This window comes from Arvicanthis niloticus, chromosome 10 (assembly GCF_011762505.2).
Source record: "Arvicanthis niloticus isolate mArvNil1 chromosome 10, mArvNil1.pat.X, whole genome shotgun sequence".
NCBI classification, from domain to species: Eukaryota; Metazoa; Chordata; class Mammalia; order Rodentia; family Muridae; genus Arvicanthis; species Arvicanthis niloticus.
In genome coordinates this window covers 17,264,337-17,291,569 of record NC_047667.1, presented here as the reverse complement: position 1 = coordinate 17,291,569, position 27,233 = coordinate 17,264,337, and the positions used below count along the sequence as shown (strand labels likewise).

General features: G+C 43.4%; 1 protein-coding gene across 9 annotated transcripts in view; it reads left to right on the top strand.

The window, feature by feature from the left end:
- Positions 1 to 27,233, top strand: part of Zranb3 (zinc finger RANBP2-type containing 3) — a 145,302-nt gene that overhangs the window by 102,714 nt on the left and 15,355 nt on the right. For all 9 annotated transcript variants that reach the window (XM_034513700.2, XM_076941087.1, XM_076941086.1 and 6 more), the window contains 5 exons: positions 1,127 to 1,246; positions 5,924 to 6,103; positions 10,557 to 10,706; positions 20,271 to 20,676; positions 23,684 to 23,881. In XM_034513700.2, coding sequence (XP_034369591.1) covers positions 1,127 to 1,246; positions 5,924 to 6,103; positions 10,557 to 10,706; positions 20,271 to 20,676; positions 23,684 to 23,881 — 1,054 coding nt within the window. The remainder of the gene's footprint in view (positions 1 to 1,126; positions 1,247 to 5,923; positions 6,104 to 10,556; positions 10,707 to 20,270; positions 20,677 to 23,683; positions 23,882 to 27,233) is intronic.

Here is a 27,233-nt window from a genome sequence, read left to right as displayed (position 1 = left end):
GAGAGCCGCTTAGCCCACACTTGGGGGCCAAAATGTCTTGGACCACTTTATCCGTGTTGGAACCCGCACTGCCAAAAGCCTTGGGGACTAACTTGTTAGCCCGCACTGCCCCAAGCAGCTCCGGTCCACCGGTCCGGGTTCAGCAAGAGAGAGAGTGAGGACAGACTCGAAGAATGGAGACCAGACAGAGTGTGATTCAATCCTGTTTATTCTTCAGTCTCTCTTCTTCTTTCCAAGTCCCAAGTCTTGAGTTCCTAGTCCCTAGTTCCTAGTCCCTAGTGCCTCCGAGTTCCAGTTCTTTCTCCAAGTGCTAAATGCCTAATACCTAATAATAATTCTTCTGAGTTCTCTAGTTCAAGTGTCCTCTTTCTCAATGCCTAATTCCTACTCCAAGTTGTACTCTAAGTTGTACTCTCTAACCTAATTCTGAGTTCCAAGTTGTACTGAACTCTTCTGTCTGCCTCTCACCTTTTATATGTCTCACTTTTAAGCCACGCCTCTAAGTCACGCCCTTAAGTCACACACCTTTAAGTCTCACACACCCAAGGGAAAATCCTGGGTATCTAAAGCAAGATGTTATCAGAGTGTGCTCAGCTGTTGTAGGCTATTGTAATCAAATCTCTTGTCAGGGTATATGGCTGAAAAGATGGCTGAAAGGATAATAGCTGCCTTCTGTTGGCTCCCCACACATTCTCATTCAAAACATCACAGTGGCATTAAGATATATTAAACATAGAGCCTTTCTTCAGGTAGGTTAAAAAGTCAAAAACTGGGATGGGCAAGATAGTTAAGTAGGTAGAGGATCTTATCACCATCCTGATAACTTGAGTTCAACCTCTGAAACCCGTAGGTAGAAGGAGAGAAACAACTGAAGGTTGTCCTCTAACTTCCATGTATGTACCATGTACTCGTGCATGTGCACACATGTTTGTGTGTGCGCACACTCAATAAAACTTTTAATTAAGAAATTGTTATATGTTATTAAGATTCTTGCTGTGTAACATTTGCTGCTATCCCATTCTAACCAGTTTGTATCTTTATATGACTTTAAAAATAAGGTATAAAATATATAAAATACGGGTGCGTAGGGCTTATCTCATTTTGCTGTTTCCCTTATTGATGCTAGGCTCGTTACATCAGGATAGATGGAAGTGTTCCGTCTTCAGAAAGAATTCATCTGGTTAATCAATTTCAGAAGGACCCCGAGACCCGTGTGGCTATCCTGAGCATTCAGGCCGCTGGCCAGGTAAGAGATGCAGGTCTGTGTTTGATAAGAAAGTATCATGATGTAACAATAAGTCCACTAACTCAGATCTTTGTTTCATAAAATTGTAATTTTATATCTGGATGTCTATTGTAGTACATATTCTTTCTACTTAAGAGTGCTAGAAAATACAATAAAAGGCAGCTTCTTGTTTTTACTCTGAAAATTTCATATCTTAGTGTGAAAATTTCACACGCCTTACCTGCTTTCTTCGGTGTCCCTTACCCTGTTCCAACACTTCTCCCTCCCAACTTCCTTTCCTTTTTTTTTTTTTTTTAATAACCCATTGAGTCTAATTAGTGCTGCCCATGTACACGTGAGTGGAATCAGCCACTGGGAATGGGCCATCCTACCAGTGGCCACCCTAACCAAAGAAAAGTAACTCAACTCAGTTATCCCCAGACCTCTGTATATGCATACACACCATTGACTAATTAATGTAATTTTCTCATATAGATTCTTTCAGTTTGCACAGTAATCGTTGCACAAAGTCCTCAGGGCCACATCTCTTCAAGTATTTTATTTTGGTTTGGTTTGGTTTGGTTTGTGTGTTCACTTGCTTGATTCTTGAAATAAGGTCCCATTTTATTATCTCTGGCAGACCTGAAACTTACTTTGTAGACCAGGCTGGTCTTGAGCTCCCAGAAATTTACCCCTCTTTGCCTCTCAGATTGCTGGGTTTAAAGGCATGCTCCAATATATCTGGCTTCTTAAAGAATATTTTGTTTCTCTGTGTAAAAGCCCTGGCTGCCTTGGAACTCAGTAAACCAGGCTGGCAGATCCATCTGCCTCTGCCTCCTAAATGATAGGATGAAAAGCTTGCACCACCACACTTGGCCTCCAAGCAAGGATCTCTGATCTAGGAGGGAAACTAACATTCTTCCCTCAAATGACCAAGACAATTTATAAAATTTAAGTGTATGGGGGGGTGGGTGTTTAATTTTGGGGTTATGATTCCAGAGGGTTAGAGTTCAAGACCATGATGTCAGGCAGGCATGGTGCTGTGGCAGTAGCTGGGAGCTAACATCTTGATCCATAGCCACCAGCCAGAGAGCTTAAGTGGGAATAGCATGGCTTTTCAAATGCCAAGGACCTACCTCCTCCAATAAGGCCACACCTCCTAATTTTTGAAAGCAGTTCTGCCAGCTAGGAACCAGGTACTCAAATATATAAGCTATGGGTGCCATTCTGTGGCAAATCATCACAGTCCAGGTTGCCACTGACAGGCAGGTGTCATGTTAAAAAGGTCTGAGGAGAGTAGATATTTTATAAATTAGTGGCAATTGTAGTCATACTGTGTAAAAAAGGATGCTTTTGAGCTTCAGCCTCATTCTTTTTTTTTCTTCATTTTTTTATTGGATATTTTATTTATTTACATTTTAGATGTTATCCTCTTTCCACAATTCCCCACCCCCAGAAACTCCCTATCCCATCCTCCCTCCTACTGCTTCTATGAGGGTGTGCCCACTCCCACCTCCCTTGAATTCTTCCACACTGGGGCATCAAGCCTTCACAGGACCAAGTACCTCCTCTCCCACCAATGCCCAACAAGGCCATCCTCACCTACATATACAGCTGGAGCCATGGGTCCCTCCCTATGTGCTCCCAAGCTGGTAGTTTAGACCCTGGGAGCTCTGTTTGGTTGGTATTGTAGCTCTTCCCATGGGGCCTCAACCCCTTCAGCTCCTTCAGTCTTCTCTCTCACTCCTCCATTGGGAACCCCATGATCAGTTCAATGGTTAGCTGTGAGCATCCACCTTCTTGTATATGTCAGGCTCTGGCAGAGCCTCTAAGGAGACAGCTATATCAGGCTCCTGCCAGCATGCACTTCCTGGCATCCACAACAGCGTTGTCTACCTTTGGTGACTGCAAATGGGATGGATCCCCAGGTGGGGCAGTCTCTATATGGCCCCTCCTTCAGTTTCTGTTTCACACTTTGTCTCCATATTTGCTTCATATTTGTGAGTATTTTGTTACTCCTTCTAAGAAGGACCGAAGCACCCACACTTTGGTCTTCCTTCGTCATGAGCTTCATGTGGTCTATGAGTTGAATCTTGGGTATTGCAAGCTTTTGGGCTAATACCCACTTATCAGTGAATGCATACCATGTGGGTTCTTTTGTGATTGGGTTACCTCACTCAGGATGATATTTTCTAGTTCCATCCATTTGCCTAAGAATTTCATGTCTCATTCTAAAATATTTGATGTGAATGTCTAAACCAGGTCATTTAAGATTGAGGCAGGGGAAATGGTAGCCATGGCATACACCTGGTACATATCAAGATCAGTTTTACCCAGCTAGTTACGGCCTAGGAAATTCTGTATGTAGAGAAATTACAAGGATAAAACAGCTTAGGGACTTTTACTAGAAGTTGTCTCAGCACTTCCTTATGATGGGTTAAAGTTCCTAAAATCTGACACATGTATCTGTTACAGTATTCCAGCCATAGACAATACTACCAAGAACCTGAAATTAGAAATGGAGTGACTGTTTCTGTCAAGAGACATGATGGGTATGATGAAACCAGACAGGAAAGCTTAAAACATGATTAAAAGTAAATGACACCTTGAAATTAAGAATTATAGGGCACTCATATTTTATTCAAGGTTGTGTTCCTGAGGCTCTTATGTAAGTCAGCACTTGTATATGTGAAGACTGATCTCCTCATTAGAACAAAGGAAACATCTCATGTTGACTATTCCGTAGAATGATAGTGATCTTGTGACCATGGTCATATATCCACATGCATGCTTATGTGTATGTGTGTGCACATAGATTGCATGTGAAGGCCAAATGTGAGTCTCAGGGATAGGGAATTGTAACTCAGGAATCACCTACCTTGTTTGTTTGTTCGTTTGGGAGGGTTTTCAGAGTCTCTATGTAGTTCTCTCTGTCCTGGAACTGTGTAGACCAGGCTGGCCTGCCCCCTGAGTGCTGGGATTAAAGGTGTACACCACCATGGTAGGCTTTTTGCAACTTCTTTTTTGAGACAGGGTCTCTTACTTGAGACCTGGGACTCACCAGTTAGCTAGGCTGTCTGGCAGTAGGTCCCAGGAATCTACCCATCTCTACCTCCTGAGTGCTAGGATTTTAAGTGCACACCACCACAGTCAGCTTTCTGTGTGGTTCAGAGAAAAGAACTCATGTCCTCACATTTGCAAGGGATCATTTTCCTGACTTATCTGTCTTCCTGGCTCTGGCCATATGCTTTTTACAAGGTTAGTAGTATTCCTCTGATAATACTACTTATATTTTCAGTATTACTTCTAATATGGCTCCGGGGTCCTAAATAGCAACACAAGTTTAATATTGTGTATAGTTCTATCCTGGTTTTTATTACTTCTGACCCATTTTATGAAGTGACTAATTTGCATGGAATTTGTTGCCCTTCTTAATGAATGATCATATGGTTTTGTTATAACACAAAATACTTTAATTTAAAGTAAAACTAATAGTGTAACACTGTCAAAAATGTCTTCCTCACAGAAGCTCCAGTGCCTGTGACCAACATGGATTAAACTATATTTCTAAAGCAAGGCAGACTTTTCTTCCCTGCCCACACCATTGACTGTATGTGCCCACAGTTGTGCATGCTTCAAATGCTCACCCAGCCCCCAATCCTAGAAGCCATGCATCTGGACACACATCATCTGAGCAGCTTGCTGTATTTTATATATTGTCTGTTAAACAAGGCTTAATGCTTTTCTGCTACAGTATTTCAAGTTCATACAAAAGCCAGGTGCACAGAGACTACAGCGGCTGCATGCCACACTGAGATGAGGGGCACTAAGCTTCAGGGGCTGGGAGGTTGCACGGGAAGACGCTGCTTCTCTCACTTTCCAGCAAGTGGTTTGAATTAAATGAAGAACATGTCAGTGCTTGATGCCTGGTTGCCATGGATACCATGCTTTACAAATTATTCTCTCTCTTTTATAATGTTAGGTTTTCCAGCAGTAAAGTGAGTCTAACTCTTCATCAGAGGATAAAGTGGTTTTGTTTGTATATACAGTACCCATCAATCTGCCTATTGAAATGCCTTTCAGACATGGTTTCCTATAGTTCACTTGAGCATCTTGAAATAAGTAATCTTCATTTGTTGATCATGAGTTAAATTTTCATAATTTGTCTTAGGATGCATGACTTTACCTCTAAAAACTTTTTAGTGTGCTAGTTTCATCTCTGTTGCTGTGTACAAACATTTTGACCAAAACCAATTTAGAGGAAGAAAGGATTGATTTATTTCGGAGTACAGGTTACATTACAATCCATCACTGAGTAAAGTCAGTCCAGGAACTCGGGCAGGACTTGAAGCAGAAACACTGTTCACTGCCTCAGTCACTCATACGCAGCTAGCATTCATACAAAGCCCAGAACCCCCTGCCCAGGGAATGGTGCTGCCCACAGTGGGCTAAGCTCTCATATCAACTAACAATCAAGATGATCCCCCACAGACCAGGCTGACCTGAGCAGTCCTTCAGTTGTCCAATCCCTTCTCAGGTGACTCTTAAGCTACCAAGTTAACAGTTAAAGCTGACTAGAACTCGTGTTTTCTCTCCTTTTAATGTGCTCCGGAAGGCTTTCTTACATGGGAATCTCATGCTCCATGTACATGTCTCGTGCTCAGCTTGTTTGTGTCTCACTCACTTTGTTTTGCTTAGGGTTTAACGTTTACTGCTGCGAGTCACGTTGTCTTTGCTGAGTTGTACTGGGATCCTGGACATATCAAACAGGCTGAAGACCGTGCTCACCGAATTGGACAGTGCAGCTCTGTGAATATTCACTACCTTATTGCAAACGGTACTCTGGACAGCCTAATGTGGGCGATGCTGAATCGAAAGGTAGGGCTGGAGTTCTAACCCATCTGTGCACTGATGCATTGGGAAGCTGAGTCTTGATGTGGGCAAACAAAGGCCACCTAAGTATCCCATGATAACACAGTAGGGATTAAGATCATAAAGGACTCAGTACTTCATTTCCTGCCATTCTCTACTGTACCAAGGCACCAGTTTCCCAGCATAGCTACTGTTTTCCAAGCCCTTTCTCTTCTTTTAAACAAAGATTTATTTACTTTTGGCTTCATGTATGTATGTCCACATGGGGGTTTGTACACGTGAGTGCAGGTGTCCATGGAGGCCAGACAAAGGCCTCGGGTCCCCTGGAGCTGGAGTTGCAGGGCCTGTGGGTCCATGGAAACAACCTTGCGTCTTCTGCAAGAACTTATGACTCCCAGGTCGTCTCTAGCTACCGCGGAAACCCTTTTTTTTGTCTCCTTTTTCTTCTTCCTTGTTTTCTCATGTGCTAAGACTGAACTCTGCCTTGCTCACCTCTCACACATGCTTCCTAAGGGCTCTCACAGCCACTCCCACTGCTTCAGAAGCAAGGCTAGCATGAGCTAGAACCTAACTTTGGAAGCACTGACTCTTTTCCAAAAAGATTCTTGCATTTTCACCAGCGTTAACAGAAGACAGCCTGTACCTTCTCCTCAGCTGTCTCTTTTTCCCATCGTTGATGGATGCTTCTAGAAGAGGCCTGACTAAGAGCAGGATTTCTTAGTCATTAGGGATGCTATAACAAGTACGATACCATTGGTGATGCATAATAAATGGAGTCATGTTCCTCCCAGTTCTGGAGAATGCAAAGTGACATCAGAGAGTCAACATGGTCAAGTTGGGTAAGGCTGCCTGTTGGATCCTCATACAATCCTTTTATAAGGGCAGAGATCTCATTTGTGAGGTACTGTGCTGACCAGGTTTATGTCAGCTTGACACAAGCTAGTCATCAGAGAGGAGGGAGCCTCGGTCGGGAAAGTGCTCCCATAAGACTTGCTGTAGGCAGGCCTGTAGGACATTTTCTTATTTTGTTATTGATGGGGGAGGGCCGAGCCCATGGTGGGTGGAACCATCCCTGGGGTGGTGGTCCTGGGTTTATAAAGAAGCAGGCTGAGGAAGCCATGGGAAGCAAGCCAGTAAGTAGCATCCTCCATGACCTCTGCAGCAGCTCCTGCCTCCAGGTTTCTGCCCCCCTTGATTTCCTGTCCTGACTTCCTTTGATGATGAACAGTGATAGTGGAAAATTAACCGTTTCCTCCCCAAGTTGCTTTAGTCATGACTGTACCATAACTAATAGTCTCCTCCTAACACCATTGCGTCAGGTGTTAGGGTTTCAGTATATGAATTCTGGAGAGTCATATATTTTTAGTCTACATTTCAGTCATACATTTTATTCTGTCTTGGCCTGGTTTCATTTCTGTTGCCCTAATTTAAAAAAAAAAAAAAAAAAAAAGACAACTTAAGGGAGAAAGGGCTTATTCAACATCTAACTCCAGGTTACAGTCAGTCACTGAGGGAAAGCAAGGCAGGAACATGAAGCAGGTAGTCAATCATACCCACAATCAAGGACAGAGAGAAAGGAATGCATGCTTTCTCTTGAGCCCTGTTCTTTCACTTTAATGCCATTCAGAGTACCATACCAGCCCATGAATAGTGCCACCCAATTTGAAAGCAAGCCTCACATGCATGCCCACAGGCCAACCTGATGTAGGCAGTCTCCCTACCCAGGTAATTCTAGGTTGTGTCAGATTGTAAAACCAACCATTATCTGTCCCCATAAAATTCATGAACTTCTATGCACAAACTGAACTCATTCACTCTACCAAACTCCAAGATCTAATCAAATAGTATCTAAATCAGATGTGGATGAGATATCTGGAGGTGAAGTTCGTCTCCAGTTGTGACTCAGAGATGCTTCTAAACTACAGCTGTGGGAGAGATGTCTAAAATACTCATTCACACTCCAAGAGGAAGAAAACGGAAAGGAGAAAGAGCTAGCTCGTCCCAGACAGTTCTTAAACCTCACAGGGCAAGTTGAGTAAGGTATCAAAACTTAGTATTAATCCTCTTTGGCCCTGTACTGTCCTGGCCACATGAGCAGTACCCTGCCTTCTGGATCCACTGAGATGGAGATACCCACCTGTCTCAACTAGGCACTGGCCATACAGCTGCAGTGGCTCCGCCCCTGCCTAGGCTTTCAGATTCTGTCAGGGTGGAGAAAGATCCCGCTCCAGAGCTACAGTAGGCAGCCCCAAGCTCTGCAATCCATGTGAAAGCAGGTCTGTCACAATACCCCGCCTCCCTACCAGTGCTTGTGGTAAGAGTGGCACCTGGTGACACCTGCACTGCCTTTGTCATCTCTCTCCCCTTGTTTTGTATTCTGGCTGTGGAGTTGTGCTGTGTTCCAGTTCAAAGCAGCTCAAGAAGGTTGATAGGCTGCCCTTCCTCTGCCATCCTGTCTGTGATTGCTTCTCTGCCAGCTGACACTGTTTCTACCGATGCAGTTCAGGTCATGCCAACTGTTATATCGAATGGCCCCCTGGACACACCTCAGTGTTGTCTTCAAAACAGTTCTTCTCATTGGTTTAGTCTTGATGAGCTAAGAATTTCCTAAAATTTAGCCGGGTGGTGGTGGGGCACGCCTTTAATCCCAGCACTTGGGAGGCAGAGGCAGGCAGATTTCTGAGTTCAAGGGCAGCCTGGTCTACAGAGTGAGTTCCAGGACAGCCAGGGCTACACAGAGAAACCCTGTCTCGAAAAATCAAAAAAAAAAAAAATTTTTTTTTCTAAAATTTAAATTGTTTCCTTTTTGCCTCACAGTTCTGCCTGTGTCTCTCTCTTCCTGCATAGATCACAGGTAGTCAGAAAGCCATGCTGCTCCTGCAGCACGTCCTCAGAAACCACAGCGAGATGCAGTGAAATAACTAGAACATTGCTCATGCGGTTAAGTCCTTGGCTTTTGAACAAAGTGACCTTTCCTCCAGTTTCCAACAGCATGTTCCCCACTTTCATCTGAAACTTCATCCAAATGGCCTTTGCAGTCTCTGTCCCAGCAACGTTCTGTTCAGGATTATGTGCCTGTTCTATAAGAAGAGAGGTACTTTCTCTGCCGCACTCCTTTTTGACTTGAAATACCTTTAGAGTATTTCCATGTGTGGGATTACCTAGCACGCACACTGAAACTTCCAGCCTCTACCCATTGCCTGCTTCATAAACCTCCCACCCTCCAGGCAGCAGATACACTTTGGGACATCAGTTTCTAAGAAATTGGAGCTACTGCAACAAAATACCATAGGAATAAATAGCAATGCATTCTGTCACTAGTCCCGTGGAGGTGGGCCCCACCTTCATGACTTGATCACTTCCCAAAGATGCTGCTTCCTGACATCACACCAAGGTAAAGATTTCAACATGGGGTGGGGGGAGGGGGACAAATAAACACTCTCATACTGAGTTCTGAGTAGTGATTATAAATATACCATACTGACCAATTATGTTTACGGAAAATTCCTAAGTATATAAATATTAAAATAAAAATTTCATGAGGAAAGTGAGTATTATATTATGTTTCTGCTAAATCTCCCTAAATGTTTGGTAATTACATTATAATTTTGGTTTTTGGGGGTTTTTTTTATTTTATTTTTATTGATTCTTGGTGAGTTTCATATCACGCATCCCACTCATCTCCCTGTCCCTTTGTATCTGCCCTCTGTCCTTCAACTTCTTCTCCAAAAGAAAATACAAAACAAAAGTACAAAACAAAGCATGAAAGTACTTCTCCTCATAAAAGCTGTAGAGTGTCAGTCGCAGTGTGTCCCACAATACACCCTTTTGTCCGCACATCTTTACTTGCAAATGTTCGTTGCAATGAGTCATTGGTCTGGTTCAAGCTCTCTGCCTTCTGCTACACTATCAACACTGGGTCCTCAGCGGGACTCCTGTGGGTTATCTTGTTGCCCTGTGTCATGGAGACCCTGCAGCTTTGGATCTGCAGGGCCAGCCCTTTCACATGTTCCAGCAGTTCATTGATGAGGTAGTTTTGGGAGTGGACCAACTCAAAGCCCTGATTCTGGGCTTGGGTGGTAGCTGAGTTGGTGAACCCTCCAGGTCTCCTGTATCCACACCCACCAAGGTAAACTCTCCACCACTGCCCTGCAAGCCCACCCAGTGCTACAGCCAGCCAGGGGAAGGGTCAGTTCTCTGGCTCTCATGCCCTTGGGGCCAGCTCCCCTGTGTTGCCTTGGGGCCTACTCTCCCAGGTTCTACAGTGGGTGAGGGGCTATATCAGGATTTAAAATTGTAATTTTAAATAACCATATTACTAAAGCCATGATCTGTTGAAGTTGTAATATTCTCTCATCGCGTAACTTTAAGACTTCAGCTTAAAGTCAAGGTACTAATCAAAGCGTGTCTGTCAGCTGTGGCATGACTGAGGTAAGAGCTTCATGTTTCTGTCTCCCAGGCTCAGGTCACAGGGAGCACACTGAATGGCAGGAAGGAGAAACTCCAGGCTACAGAAGATGACAAGGAAAAGTGGGGTTTTCTGCAGTTTGCTGAAGCATGGACCCCAAGTGACAGTTTTGAAGAGCTCAAGGACACTGTGTTTACTCACGTAAGAGAATGTGACTCGTTCTTTTCCACGTTAATTACTTATGTATGTTCTCTCTCTCTCTCTCTCTCTCTCTCTCTCTCTCTCTGCGTGTGTGTGTGTGTGTGTGTGTGATCAACAACATGTGATGTCATGTGATGCCTTCCTCTGTTGCTTTCCACTTTCTGTAGAGACAGAATCTACCAGTGAACCTGTAGCTTGCTGTTCTGGGTTCCCCGAAGCCAGCATGCCGGGTCCACTTGTCGTCCATTGGGTTATTAGCTAGTACCACCATGTCCAGCTTTCCCTGGGTCCTGGGCACCCAGGCCCAGATCCTCACATGTTCACAGCAGATATTTGCACAGTCATCTCACTAGACCCTTTCCCTATATTTTTAATGCCTAGAAAATGTACTTTATCTTGTATCATTTTAAGCAGCAATTCTCTATTATTTATGCTCTTGAAAGGCTAGTTACTTAAAGATAGAAAAACTTGAAGAAGCAAATTTTAACTTTGCTACTGGGCCAGTTTGTATTTTCCAACGGTTTCAAAACTTAAGGCTCAGCTGTCTAGAAAAACAACCTGAATAGAATCTAACCTTCAGAAGATAATACTGAAGAAAATATTTTTATGACCTTGAAGGTAGGGAAGGATAAAGGTTTGCCTCAATACACAAGTAATAAAGGAAAAGACTGAAATGCTGACTGCAGAAAAATGAAAAGCTTTTCACTGAAGGGCCGAGTCGTAAAGTTCCAGCCAGCCGGAGCTACGTAGCAAAACTCTGTCTCAAAAACAAAGCCAACCAAAGCTTACTAATAAAATAAGGCAAATCATACTGATAGCTGTGATTGTTGCCGTGTGGTGAGCATAGCTGCTTTCCAAAAAACCTTGGCAAATTATCCATGATAAACATTTTCGGAGCATGTGACTACCTACCCTGCTCCCGTATCTCCCCAGTGGCTTTCACTTCCACCAGTGACTTCTGCCTGAGTTGGTTCTGAATGATGATTGATTTTCCAGTTCTCTCATTATGTCTATGTTTATTAGCTGCATTTTTATAAAGAATCTTTGTGTGTACATGTGTACATGGGTGTACATGCATGCTTGTGTGTGTGTGTGTGTCTGTGTGTGTGTAGTAGCACTTATCTATAAGTGCACATGCAGGCGAAGGCCAGAAGAGAATATCAGGTGTTCTGCTCTATCACACACATCCTTATTCCATTGCGACGGTTTCCTCACAGAACCTTGAACTAGATTGACAGCCAGCAAGCACCAATGATCCTCCTGTTTCCACACCTCACAGTGCTGGGGGTACAGGCACAGCTTACTGTATTTGGACAGGGGTATTTGACATTTGAACTGAGGTCCTCGTATTACTTGGCCAACACTAATTCCATCTACTGAACCATGTCTTCAGCCCTGTATCCCCATAATTCTAGGAGGGCTTCATTGCTTTCTGGGGAACAAAATATCCCAAATCCATGTTGAACTGTATTTGACCCATACCTGTTGCTGGCCTTTTCCTTTAAGGAGCTAGCTTCCTACTTTCTTTTGCTGTAAGATACTGTCTGGAAAATCAGGCTTATTTTTGCTCCTTTGGGATGTCATTGCTACAATGTGAAAAGCTACATGCAAACATATATATTTACACAGAGAAGTAAATATGCACGTTGTATGTGCCAATCAAAGGACAAATTGCAGGAGTCTGTTCTTTCCTTCTACCGTGTGGTTCTCAGGGACCATGCTCAGGTTGTCAGAGCAAGCAACAGAAACTTTTAATCCCACACCCCCAGCCTTCTGCCAGCCACATTTTATTTCTGTATTTATTCTATTTTATGTTTTTCTTTTGTTTCACACCAGAGTGGAGTAGAGTTGGTTTGTTTTGTTCTCTGTTTCTGCAGAGTGAGACTAGGAGTATCTAAGAGTGGGTGACTGTTGAATATTTTGTTTTTTCAGCTACATGGGCGTGATCTGTTAGAACATCTAGAGGGGTGGAGAAAGCAGTGATTTCTTTTTCAGGATAATTTAATTCCATGTGTCTTCCAGTTAGAGGCCTAAGCCCTTCCTGTGTCACTCTCATCCTTTGAAAACACTCTTCCTGGAGTTCACAGTGTGAAGGATCTTCAGTTGCCATTCCTGCCATCCGTTCAGCATCTTCTTTCTGAAGGCGAGCATGCCGCCCCAGTGGTCGTTTGTAAAGCAGGTTTATTAGTTTTGTTAGGAATGGAGCCAAGTGACAGGAGGCAGGATGGCTTCTCACAGAGGCCTTTTGATCAGGGTCTATTAACTCTGAATTCGGTGCTCCAACATTGGTGGCGGGGTCTCTGCTGGATCCACACCAGCTTTGAAGTGTCCCATCGTTTTTTATGAGTTTCACTGCATTTCCTTTTCTACTCCTTCAGCTCTAATAACTGACTTCCAATCCTGTCATCAAGGTTAGGGCATTTGTCTCAAAAGACCCTGCATTTACCCGGAGGCAAAACCCTGATGAAGGTCCCCAGCCTCTCAGAGAAAGCACTCAGAGTCAGGAGCATCTTGCAGTTCTGACTCCCAGCACTTCTCACCAGAGGCAACCTTTTTCTTTGTTTTATTAAACAAAGGATAGGGACACAGTGACTGTTAGCTGTGTAAGCAAAGAGAGACATTTCTTCTCTCTGTCCATACAAAGGCAGCTTTTGCCTCAAAGGGACTTAAGAGACGCTTTATAATCGAGATAAATCTGAGTGGCCATGGCCTGGCAGCATGGATTCAGGTTGATCCAAATAGCAAGTTCCAATGTGGAAACAGTTCCGTGAAGTTTTATAGAAGGAAAACAAGTCATAAGTCAAGGCAGTTAACACAGCAGTAGCACCAGGAGGGAGGCAACTTACAGCTGAGTTGGGAAATACCTGCTGTAGTTGTCAGGTGCTGTCTGCTGACCAGAGCTGGAAACTTAGGAGGAGTATGCTTGCAGAGCCCAGAAAGCTTCCCAGAAGCAGACCGGGGAGCCAGACACGGCAGTGCATGCCTATGATCCTAGAACTCAGGAGGCAGAAGCAGAAAGGGCAAGTTCAAGGCCAGCCTGGTCTGCGTTTTAAGTTCTAGGCTGAGTGGTGTCCAACTGTAGGAGGGAATGTGATACTAAAGTTTGCCCAAGACAATTTTGGCTCCAACTTTTATCTTCCCACAGTCCCGGAAGTTCCGATGAGTCAGTCAGCCCTGTAGGCTCTTTAACATAGGTGTGACTTCATTTCTGGGAACTCAGATGCTCACTTGTGATGAAAATGTCTGTCAAGTCTGATCCTATTGCCTGTTTAAAAATGCCTACTTTTAAGTACCTTATTTATCATACCTAAAGAGACTCACTTGCCATAATTAAAGAACAAATAGTCCTAATAAATTGGTTATTTGTCCATAATATTACTACAGTGACTTTTCTAAGTGCAAGAATGCCATTAGCTATTCAATAAAAATAGCTTTACTAGCTCATAAAAATATTTTATCTTTCTGTGTTACTGCCGCTCTAAAAAAGAGTAGAAATAATAAAGTCATTCACTACCAAAAAGTAGACTGCAGGACTGGAGAAGTGACTCAGTGGTTAAGAGCACTGGCTGCCATTACAGAGGATCCGAGTTCAGGTACTAGTGCCCAGTATGCAGCAGCTCACAACTGTAACTCCAGAAGCAGAAAATCCACACCCTCCTCTGGCCTCTGTGGGCACCAGACATGCACGTGGTGCCCAGACATATATGCAGGCATACATACATAAAATTAAAATAAATTGTTTTTAAGAACAATAATCAACCTGGTAATGTTTGGAGATCCTGGTCTGTTGTTCTGAGACCAGCAACCCTTAGCATCTTAAGTCACAGGGGAAGCTACATTGTTGATAAATGTATTTAGACAACATGTTTGTTTAGGAAATAGTAGTACCTTCTCCTCAGATGCTTTGAACCAAGGAGATCTTCAGGACTGTCACCGCCACATCCCAAGAGGTGGTGAGACCTCGAAGAATGGAGCCCATAAGTAAGGCAGAATAAAGTCTCGTGTAATATCCAACTTCATTCAGAGCATCAGGCAATTTATGCTCTGAGGGTAAAGAAAGGTCACCCAAGTAAAGTTCCGGGAGTTTACACTGAAAATAATTATAAGGCCAGGCCACATGTAGCAAAGACATGTTTTCCATAGAGGCGTGGCCAAGATAGTTTACACATTTGATGGACTAACATCAGCAAGCAATAACGAGTAATCTGAAGTAAACTCACTCCTACACCTGGGAGGAGCACAAAAGTACATTCCAAGGACAATTCTGATTTGAAGAACCTGAGGTCACAAGATTCTTCTCTGTTTTCTTGGAGTGTGCTCACAGCACTCAGAAGTCTCACACGACTGCATTCCTGAACCTCGGTCCAATAGTCACCAACCCTAAAAGTGGATGCTCAACAAGAAACTCAGCTGAACCATAAAATATAGGAAAGAAGACATAGAAACCATTAGAGAAATGGGTTTCACGGCTCTTGCCTACAGTCTTAGCCCTTAAGGCAAGAAGGTCGAGAGTCGGGGTTTTCTTTCTGCTGTGTAACAAGTTCAAGGCCAGCCTGAGGTACATAAAACTCTGTTTAAAAAAAAAATCACTGGAAACCTTTGTTTGTTTGTTTCTGAAACAGCCTCTTATATATCCTAAGTTGCTGAGTCTCTGTAGCCATGGATGCCCTTGAATTTCTGGCCTCACCTCACAGATCCATGTTCCATACCTGCTTCTACCAGTATCTTGCAGACCTGTAATTTAACATAGTGTATGAGTCTGCAAATCAGTATTATGTAAAAAACTGTGTCCTCAGATTAACTATCCATTTCCCAAACACCTGCCTACCTGCTGGATGTCCTATCTGAAGAAAGTGCCATCACTGTGTCTCATCTTAAAGTATTAAGGACAGTGTGTTTTGTTTTAAGCTGCATGGTATTTGAGTTCTTTTTCTTTAGGGTTTTGTTTTGTTTTGTTACTGTGTGTGTATATGGATGGGGGTGTGCTTGTAAGTACAAGTGTCCATGGAAGCCAGAGGCATAGGAACCTCTGGAGCTGGAGTTACAGGTGTTTGTGAACTGTATGATGTTGATTCTGGGAACCAAACTTGGATCCTCTATAATAGTCCTTGCTCTTAACCCCTAAGCTCTCGCCAGCTTCTATGTTTGAGTTCCTTATGTCTTCCCAGTACAGTGGATTCCTGGACTCCGGGAACTTCTCCACTCACCTCATCCAGTGTCCCTCTCTCCATTGTGTGACCACTCCTGGGCCAGCTGTCTCTCAGAGTACAGTTGCAGTGGTGGGTGGAGCACCTACAGTGGTGTTCTAACTGCACAGGAGTCACTCTGCAGATACACCCATCACACTTTAAAGTATTCTTTGAAGCCAGAGGAGTCTGCAAGTACTCAGATACTTCTGCAAAACAGGAAGCTAGAAACAGTGGCCTCCACCCATTGTCCCACCCCTGGGGAGGCAAGAGCAGGAAGCTCTGGAGTTTAAAGTCACCCTCGGCTACTGAGCAAGTCCCAGGCCAGCCTAGGACATAGGATGTTCTGTCTCAAAAAAGAAAACTAAGAAGTACAGTTCATACTTAGTTTCCTCGGGGTGGAGAGATGGTTCAATAGGTAAGAGAACTTGTGCAAACATGAAACCCAGAGTTCAGGTTCCCAGCCCCCAACACCTACAGCCTCAGCACCATGGGGAGCTAACATAGAAGGCTCTCTGGGGCTTGCTATCCAGCAGTACCTTATGAAAAGTGGTGACTTCTAAGTTCAGTGAGAAGCCTTAACTCAAGGGAGAATTAAGTCAGAGAGAAATACAGCAGGATCCTCGGCGTCCTTCAGTCTCCTGTACAGTCACGGGCATCACCCCCAGGGACACACTGTGTTTATATGTGCTTCCTCTACTACTTGTGTGTACTTTGACATGTGAACATACAGTCCCTCTTTATCCACTTTAACTGGGTGAGGGAAGTGGAGCTAGTAACACCATTAGTGCTCTGCAGATGCTGTATTCTCATGACTTCATCTTAGTTGGGTCCTGGGTTCCTTCGAGACTGTGGAGGGAATGAAGACCTTCTCCCACAAAATGCACACACAATTCAAACAAGTGTGTATGGTCAGTCACAGAGGCTTCCCAGGCCCTTAGAGGCTGTCTGTGGCTTGCAAGTACATAGATCACTAACCCTTCTCTGTTCCCAACCAGAATATTTAATTACCTCTAGGATGTATCACAGAGATTGTCTGTCTTGTTTTTCTGCCAGTCATAGCTGCTGCATGTCATAAGAGTCCTTCCTCATCAGTAACTTCCTCCTCTGTTGCCCAGAGGCTCTAATCAGAAAGCCGACTGATGCTAGGATTCAGGTTTCTAACTGAGGACTCTAAGGGAAGCTCAGTCTGCCAGCCCTTGCAGCCTCTGGCAGCCCTGCAGCCAGATACTCGCATGTAAGTTTCATTACCTCTGACAGACTTCCTCATTATCCAACTCAGCCATCCTTACAAAATTAGCTAGAATCCTCACTGATCACGCACTATTTGCAAGAATTATATTTTTGGCATATCCGTTGGTTTGAGAAATTATTACAGTGATTTATTTCCAGCCACTTCCTCCTTCCTGGACTTCATTTGCTTGATGTCTTTGTCTGTAATACCCAGTGGCACGTGGTTTCAGATCAGCACATACATGGGAGTCACCTCCTCATGACCACACACCATTGGTGATCTCCAGCTTGTCAGAGGCTGACCTCTATTTCCAACTGCAGTCTCTCACCACTGTGCATCTCTCTGCGTTCCCTCTAGCACAAAATGAGAATCTCTCGAATGCTACTTTCCCAATGAATTAAAAAAAAAATCTTAAAAAAAAAAATAGCTTAAGTCAGTTGCTTACTTAAGGAGGACTGCTATATTTGAAGGTCCTGAGGATTCACTGTGGGAAGATTGCTTTAAGAGATTTTATTGGGAAGATTGCTTTTCATTTTAAGAAGTCCTGCATACTTTTTTTTGGGGGGGGGGGGAGGGGGAATGAGCTGAGAAGGAAAGTCTTTAAAGAAGCAATTATTCGAAAGATAGACTGGAGGCCTGGGGATGACTTTGTGGGGGAATTGATCATAGTGTGAGGACTAGAGTTTAGGTGTCCAGAAGCCGCTAAGAGCCTGGTACACACGGTAACCCACCTATAATCCCAGCACGGCGGAGGCAGAGACGTGGCTCATCTGGACAGGCTAGCCAGCCCACCTAGCCAAAACAGTGAGCACTGGGTTCGGTAAGAGACCTTGCTTCCACTCATAAGGTGGGAAGTGATTGAGAAAGACACCCTGCATCTCAGGCCTCCACATATGGGCACCGAACAGTGATCATGCAATACAGCACAGAGATTCTGTCAAAGATTCTGATAGCTAGAAACACAATTGAATGTATGTGTTGGCTCACTAATGTGCATTTCATATGTAACTATACTGACTGTATTAGGTTTCACTAACAACTTACAGAATGAATCTCTATCTATATAGAAAGGAGATTTACTAGAATGGCTAATAGGCTGTGGTCCAGCTAATCCAACAATGGCTAGGTGTGAAAGGAAAGTCCAAGAGTCCAGGAGTAGCTGAGTCCATGAGGCCAGATGCCTCGCCTGTTCTTAGGTAACCTGGAATCCCGAGAAGTAGGCTCCAAAGCCAGTGAAGGGGCAGACTTGCTAGCAAGGCAAGGGCAAGCAGGCAAAGAACAAAATCTTCCTTCTAAGTTCTTACATAGGCTAACAGCAGAAGGCCAGGCCCAGATTAGATCTGGATTAAAGGTATGTCTTCCCACTCCAAGGTCTGGATTGAAGGCATGTCTTCTCCCCTCTCAAAAGATCTGAAGTAAAGGCAAGTTCTTCCCCGAGATCCAGATTAGAAGTAGATCTTCCTACTTCAAATTAAGCAAAAATCCCTCACAAGTGTGCCTTCCATTTTGGGTTTTAGTTGATTCCAGATGTAGTGAAGTTGACAACCAATACTAGCCACCACGCTGACATGTGCTTTATCTGCTTTTCATTTAAAAAGTTTTAAACTGCTTGTCTAAGAGAAGAGGCAGTTGAGAGCTATTAATTAAATTGAAAACAAACAGATGGAAGGAAAGACTTTAGTTAATGTAAGGTTTTTATCACTTTTGTTTGATCTGCTCCCTGGTCATCACCACTGTATCATTTGAGGAGACAAACTGTACTAGACCAAGAATCCTCTGTGCAGCTTTAAGGTTCTTCAACAGAACCATTACTGATAGCTACACTGTAAAGACTTCTTTGTGTAACTTCTTAAATGTGAGCAGACACATTAAATCGTTTAATTAGAGCTGGCAAGATAGCCCAGTGGATGAGGAACCCTCAAGTCATGATCTGAGTTTAACCCTAGGAAAGCACATGGTAGAACCAACTCCTGCACACTGTCCTCTGACCCCCCCTGCCACACACACATACATGCACCTGCATGTGGGCCCACACATGCAAAATAATAAATGGGATTAAAATCTTTTTAGCAGTAGCTTAATTAAGAAAATCTTTATTGTAGGCCCTGTGTGTGATTCTTTTAGGAGGAGGACTTGAGTGTTGTGGAAGGCCACCAGCATTATGCAAAGCTGGATTCTTTATGCCAAGAAAGGGCCACTAGTACAGCAAGCAGTGACCTGAAGAGAACAGAGAAACACACCATTGGCTCGCCCAATGAAGGCACTTGCCACCAAGCCTGATGACACAGTTCTAGGGAGAACTGACACCTACGGGTTGACCTCTGACCTCCACACATGTGCTCTAGCACCCAAGTGTCCACAGAGATACACATCATACATATACATGGTAAATAAAGAAATGTAATATTTAAAAATGCACGTGACCGCCAAACTAAAATAATTCTGTACCCAAGAGGGAAGCTAAGCAGAGGGAAGCTGAATATGTTAGAAGTTAATGGAACCCTTGAAAACAAAGGAAAGCTTTTCTTTTTCATTTGTGTGTATTGTGTGTTTGTATGTTTGCATTCATGTGTGTGCGTGTGCATGTGCATGTGGTGGTCAGAATAAATATTTTAATACTATTTGAAAAATGTTTCCTGGCCAGTATAATGTTTTAACATGAGTGTCATAGTTATATACAGTATGTTTACAGTTTGGCCATGGAAGCATTTTTCTACATTCTCGTCTGACTTAAAATACTATTGTATTTGCTTGAAATGTCTATGTACGCAGTTCCCTCCTTTCCAGTGGGCATCTAAGGCAGGTAGTGTATAAAGTGTATTTTTATTTCGTAACTTCTCTGTCTAATTTCTTTAGCTGAAGCCTCCTTCATGGGGCTAGCACAGGGTGAATGAGTGCAGCACACAGGGCTAGCACAGGGTGAATGAGTGCAGCACACAGTAGGTGCCAAGCAAAGACACATAGGAAGTACGTGGCTGTGTTCATTCAGTACATGACTGTTCATTCCACTGAGTTCTGTGTAGTTATGAAGAGTGGCACTATAATTGGATTTCTTTCCAGTCAGTCTGGTTAATGAAAATGCTAAGTTCTTTCATTTAGGAAGAACAGTTGCTCTCTCATTTGATAACTCTTGGCTGATTTCAGTTTGAAAAAGAAAAACAGCATGATATTCGATCATTCTTCTTACCAAAACCGAAAAAGAGACCGTTGGGAACATCCTGTGATGAGTCAGAGGCATTCAAGGAGAAGACGACAGTGGCCTCAGATCCTAGAAAAATGGCTACAAGTGATGGCACTGCTGACAAAAATGGGTTTGAACCTGAAGCTAAAAGGTTGAAGTCCCTGAGCACCCAGGACTGTAGCAGTGCACTGGAGGGGAAACCGTCCTTGGGGGCCAAAGGCGCATCCATGGAAGGTGTCCGTGAAGTTAAGTCCCCACCGGCCTCCGCAGCCCTTCCTGAGAAGGGGTGGCAGTGTGGCTTCTGCACATTCCTCAATGACCCAGGCCTTCCTTACTGTGAGATGTGTGAGAACCCTCAGGGCAGAGCTGGTAAGTGCACAGAAGGTAGAGGTGAGGTTGGCAGGGAGGGTGCCAGGGCAGGCTCTAAACACCACCCAAGCTTTTGGGTGCTGTTGTTATCAAAGTGCCTCATGACTCAGCAGGGCCTGCAGCTCTTAAAATGAAATAAGAATTTCACTAAGTGAAGACTGTAAATTGATCCCCTGTGGAATGTGACTGACTCCTGGTTCTGTCAAGAATGTCACTGGCTTGGCATTAACTTGGCACAAATGGACATATCTAAATAATGTCAGCAAGATGGGAGCTCAGTGGGCAGGAGAAGCCTTGTTGCTATGGTAGCAAGCGTGCTGCCCATCACAGACCTGCTGTTATAAAAGAAGTAGATATTCTTGGTTTTAAGGAAATTAAATGATTTTTATATTTAAATGTGATCATTTTGTAACTACTTGGCCTGTTTAGTATACATTGTGCCATATTTCTTGCTCAACAACTCATAAGCTCTACTCAAGGTCTTATTAAAAGAATCTGACCAACAACTACATACACAAAAAATATAATGTAACAGAAAAATATCATTAGTATTCTCTCTGTTTTCAGTTCCAGAGAGTATTTTTATGGCAATGAAAAAAAAAATGCCACATTGGACAGTTTGGGAAACTAGAAATAGGTTATTTTATCAATGATACAGTTGTTCACAGTGGTTCTCCTGTATGTCCAATTGTCTTCCGACAACTGACTCTAACCTGGACAGAACTAAGAACTCTGATGTTACAATTTACCCCTCCTCCTCCTCTCAGTGTTAATCTGAAGGAAAATACATCCGTAGCTGAGTTTTTTCTCTCTTCTGAGAACTCTATCAAAATTGACAAGGGGCCATCTGGGTGGTTGTGTTTGTTATGTGGGCACCTGGTCTCTGAAACTAAACTAGAACCACATACTCTGCTCATGCGATGTCCTCACCACAGTTAACGTGACCCCCTGCAATCCCAGCTGGTGCAATCAAAATAAAGCAACTTGTAATGGCAGCTCACAGCAAGAGCAGAAAGTGACTAGCTTAGAAAAAATATATATAGTTTACTGTGTGTTTGATAGTTCTCGTTTTTCCCTTTTGATGCCAGGAACAACAGTGGAAGTTTCTAGACCTACAATTGAATAAGCAACCTGCCAAGTAACTTGAAAGAATAAACTCCAGTTTGGAGCAAAAAGTAGCTTGCTTAGAGAATAGACAAGGATTTCAAGTTAATGGTGCATCTCCACATTACAGTGCTCAGTTTTACATTATTACAGTTGGCATAATGATCTCATACCTTGGTTTGTTTGTGCCCCCAACGTTTTAAAGGGTAGAATTAATACTAATAAAAATGTTAATATTGCTTTCTTAAAACTCTTGAAGAAACAGTAGAATCCAAAAACATGAAAGGAGCCATATAGGATGTTACAGTCTGCTAAAGCTGCTAATTCTGGCCTTTAGTGCTTTGAAATAAATAGTGCATACACTGAATGGGGATATTTAACAACCAACAGCCGAAATTGCCCAACTTTGTATCTCTGACTTGATGCCAGAGTGGTTTTATCCAGTGTAACCTACAAAATATTTCTGTTTTGGTACCCAGTGGGAGCCTCAGGCTTAACATGTTCCAGGCTAGAATTGTTAGGGCTGAAGAGATAGTCCGTCAGCTTCTTGCTGTATAAGCATTAAGACTCAAGTTTGAGGCCTGGCGAGTGCCTTTAATCCCAGCACTTGGGAGTCATAGCAGGTGGATCTCTGAGTTTGAGGACAGCATGGTCTACAGAGTGAGTTCCAAGACAGCCAGGGCTACACAGAGAAACTGTGTCTTATTGGTGGTGGTGGTTGGGGACTGGGGTACCCAAGTTTGAATCTTAGCACCCACATAGAAAGCCAGGTACAGCATGTATCCCCACCCTGGGAATGTTGAGAGAGACAGATTTCTGGAACTTACCAGCTGGCTAGCCAGCAAAGCCAAATCAGTTAGCTCTGGGTTCAATGAGAGATGAAAATAAATAGGAAAATTACTGAAGAAGACACTGGGTGTCAACTTTTGGTGTGCAGGCTTATCTGGGCTATACTTCTAGGGACCCAGATTCCCAGCACCCCTAAGACTGTTCCAGTCCCAGAGGATTTGACACCATCTTCTGGCCTCCATGAGCCCTGTATGCACATGGTGCAAAGATATATATACAGGTAAAATATCCATATGCATTAAATGAAAATAAATTTAAAAATTAAAAGAATAAACCTCAATAGTATCCATGATCTCCTTCTCACCTCCCCTCAATTGATAAACTCCAAAATACATCCGTATACCAATGCCTAGGCCTGTTGCTGCCATTGAAAGCCGTTAGCAGCTTTATCAAGACCCAGTAGCGTCCTCCACCCTAGTCTTGCTTGCCCTTCGGACTCTACATCAGAACAGTCAGAAGCACCCTTTAATAGTGGGCATCAGCTGGGCATGGCTGCATATGCCTTTAATCATAGCTCTCTGGAGGCAGAGGTAGATGGATGTCTATGAGTTCTAAGCCAGGCAAGCCACCATCATGAGACCCCGGGGGCTGGGAGTTGAGACTGCGATCATTACTCTCTGTCTGATGGTCTGTGTTGCTCTTTAATTCCATCCAGAGTATATCCAGTGGTGTAAGCCCCTGGGCTCGGCAGCAGCTCCCAGCTTAGGTGGGGCTCTCCAAGCATGGCCCTGTCAGCCTGTGCTGTGTGTAATAATCTACTATTGCTCTGTTACAGTTCTGGACTTCACCCTCTCCTAGCCACCCTCCCTGCCTCGGGTTCTCGAGACTCTCCTCATCTGTAGATACATTCTTTATTTGTTTGTTTACATTTTTGTGTATCCATGCATCTTAAAAGGGAACCTTCAGGGGGCAAGGCAAACATTCCCTTCCTGATGAATGTTTTATAAGTCTGAATAAACATTGTTAACTTTATTTTTTTTTTTAAATAAAATTGAGCTGTGGCATTTTAATCTTTGCTTGTTACATTTAAATGATCATATTCTTGTAATTCCAGCTGGCCTCAACCATATGCAGAATAGCAACAAAAATGAGGAAGATGCTTCTCAGAACAGCACCTCCAAAAATGATCAAGCTAGTTTGGATTGTGTAAAACAACGCTCTGAACAGTCGGAAGCTGAGCAGTCGGCTAATAACGAGGAAGAAACATTGAAAGATGAGGGGGAAGGCGGACTGCCATCTCAGGCAGGGAATGGTACGTCCTGCTTCCATCTCTAGTGCTCAGATAATAACCTTGGGGGAATAGGGGTGTGGCTGAGTTGGTCAAGTTCTTAGCTACCATGTCTGAGTCTACTGCCACGATCCCCAGCACTGTATGAACCAGTTGTGGTGGCAAAAGCTTGTAATCCCAGCACTCAGGAGGAAAAGGCAGGAAGATTTCAAGTTCAAAATCATCCTTGGTTACATAGTCAATCTGAGGCCAGCCTGGGCTATATGAGATCCTGTTTCAAAACTAACCAACTACATAAATAAGTACCAGATACCTTAATACATAATGCTATTACTAAGTTTGTGACTGATACTTTATCCCAAGTACCTTCTAAGTTAAAACACCCACATTTCTCAGAAACATCTTTTAAATACCAGAGGCTCTCTCTGCTGGAATCAACACTATATAGCATCACAACCAATAAATTGCTGTTGCCACCAAAATGTTGCCCTGCCCAAGCACAGTGAGCTCATTGACAGGGTTTTTATTTGGGTGATGCATCAGGTCGCAGTAATCAGACTGACAGAGAACCAGCAGTCATTAAACACGTCATTAGCCTGTTTTACAGTGAATGCTCTTAGATGGCTTCACTCAATCAGCTTTCTTTCTTTCTTTTTTTTTTTTTTTTTTTTTTTTTTTTTTTTTTTGAAACAAGGAACATAGTTTCAAGGCTCTGAGAAGCCAGCTGGGGAGATGGTTCAGTGGGTAAAGTGCCTGCCCTGCAAGCATAGATTCCTGAGACTGCTCCCCACCTCCCTGTGCAGAGCTAGGTGTGACATGCATACCTGTAAACCCAGGATTCAGGTACAGACGCATGCGTTCTCCACAGATGCAGAGACCCAGTGAATCATGACTCCAGTTGCAGTCCTTGGTGTTGAGGTGTTATTTATTTATTGCTTGTGCCTGTTTGCATTACTTACAACTACAGTGGCCACTAAATGCCAGCCCGTAGTTGTGCATGGGCCAGCTGGCAAAACACTGTGAGTAATTTGGCATTAGTTTGTTTTTTGATTCACTTAATAACGTGCAGATTGGTATACATCTTAAAACCATCCCCAATTGTTATATGAGGCCCCTAAAAACTTTCTAAGTTAACTGCTGTTAACACTGATAGAACTTGGAATAAGATTCATAGCTTCAAAATGAAATGTTCATTTAAGAATTTCTTAACCTAACTGGCGGTGGTGGTGTACACCTTTAATCCCAGCACTCAGAAGGAAGAGGCAGGTGGATCTCTGAGTCTGAGGCCAGCCTGGTCTACACAGGGAAACTATCTCAAAAACAAAACAAAACAAAAAAAGGTGTGTGGTGGGTATTTTTGAACCTAAGGTGGGTTCTCTTTTCTTTTCTTTCTTTCCCTTCCCTCAGAGTCTTCCCCAAAAGTGTGTTAGAGTGCATGCTGTCTGGATCTGATTTCACAACCTTTAAATAAACAGGTAGTCAGCAGTCAGAGGGCTTATCTGCTTGTGTGTCTCTAGTTTCTTTGTTCTGCTGTAAGACCAATCCCCAAGTGCCAGTGAAGCCTAGGGCCAGGAATGCCTTACACTCAGTGAGCTAATCTGAGAATTGTGGTTGGACAGTTGTTGTCAGCTGAGCTAGGAAACAGTGGGTTCTTTGATGCAGAGCTTCGAGCCTATTCCTACAAATAAGAACCAGGAAGTGGCTCAATTGGTGCAGTCTTTGCTAGCAAGCATACAGCCTAGGTTCAGAAGGAAACAAACATGAACCAGGTGTGGTGGTACACACTGGGAGGTGGAGGCAGGAAGTTCTCTGCTGCATAGTGAATCCAAGGTCAGCCTGGGCTGCAGGAAATCCTATCTCAAAAAAAAAAAAAAAAAAAAACAGAGCTAGGGCCAGAAAGTAGGTAAAGGCCCTTGTTGTCACCATCCCTGACCACATGAGCACATGAGTTTGACACACATAGTAGAATGTCCTCTGGCCTGCACGCGTGCGCGCGCGCGCACACACACACACACACACACACACACACACACACACACACTTTAATAAGTCCACACATCCTGTATCGTCCTCATCCACTGCAGATGCACTAGTATTTCCCTTGTGCCTGCCCCTGCTTCCTTCTTCCTGAGCTCTCAGATCATCATCTTGAGCAAATCCAAGTAAGAGATACCCTACATATCTTTCCAGTAAACATGGATTTCCATGAGAAACCAACAGAAAGAAGGTTTGGGGATTTTAGGTTTTTTTGTTTTGTTTTGTTTTGTTTTTTCCTTTCTGTTTCCTCCTTAGAGCCAGACAGATGCGTGCTGTTCTGGAGCTGTGGTTGCATTCTAACTAGAAACATGCAGGGAGAGAAGCTGTATCAGCAACAGCTCCATCTATAGTCTCAAACCATCAAACTGTGCTTCGTGGAAACACTGAAGAGGGTATTTCTCATAATGCAGCTCTCAGTCCCCAAGAAGTATCACGTACTATGACACTGACTTTATAATTATTTTTCGTCAAAGAATGGCTTCTATCTTTACACATTAATGCATAGTTCTTCAAATAGGAAGACACTGATTATAGAGCCTGACCTAGGCCTGCAGAAACCTCTCATTAATCGGTGTCACAGTACCTTAGCCACAGTCCAACATGCCACCTGTGGCTGTGACTTTTGTTTGTCCTGAGGGGTCCAGACCAGCAGTGTCTTCAGCCTCCAGCTCTTTGTTTGGACCCTTTGCACATGTCCATGAACCAAACATAAGGTGGCTTCCTCATGAGAGAGGTCCGTTATTCTTCGTGGAATTTGCTTCTTCAGTTTGAAACCTGTATTCTCCTGTTCTATAACCTGGCATTTTGATATTCATACTTTCTCCTTTTAATTCCAGAACATACTGAAAAATACCCTTTTATTATTATCATTATCATTATCATTATCATTATTATTATTATTATTATTATTTTGTGTGTGTGATGACTTATCATTATTTTGTGTGTGTGATGACTGAGGGGCATGAGTGTATCATTGCGCACGTGTAGAAGCCAGACAGCAGCTTGGTGGAGTTGGTTCTCTCCTTTCATCGTTATGCGGGTTTCCGGGATTGAGCTCAGGTCAGCAGACTTGCACAGCCATTTCCCCAGCCCCATACCGAAGAGTATGTAGAAGTCTTGGAGTTACATAAATTCAGTACATATAATAGCATTGCATGTACGTCCTATGTGGCTTTGAGTGACAGTGGTATAGTAGCCTTGACTGAGCTCACATGGGCTCACACAACAACTTCACAGCTACCACCTAGCAATAATGATTGCAGCATGCCTTTGTTATCCCTGAGCATCAGACACTAATTGCAGAGATGTTTTTTAGTCATTAACAAACACTAATTGTACA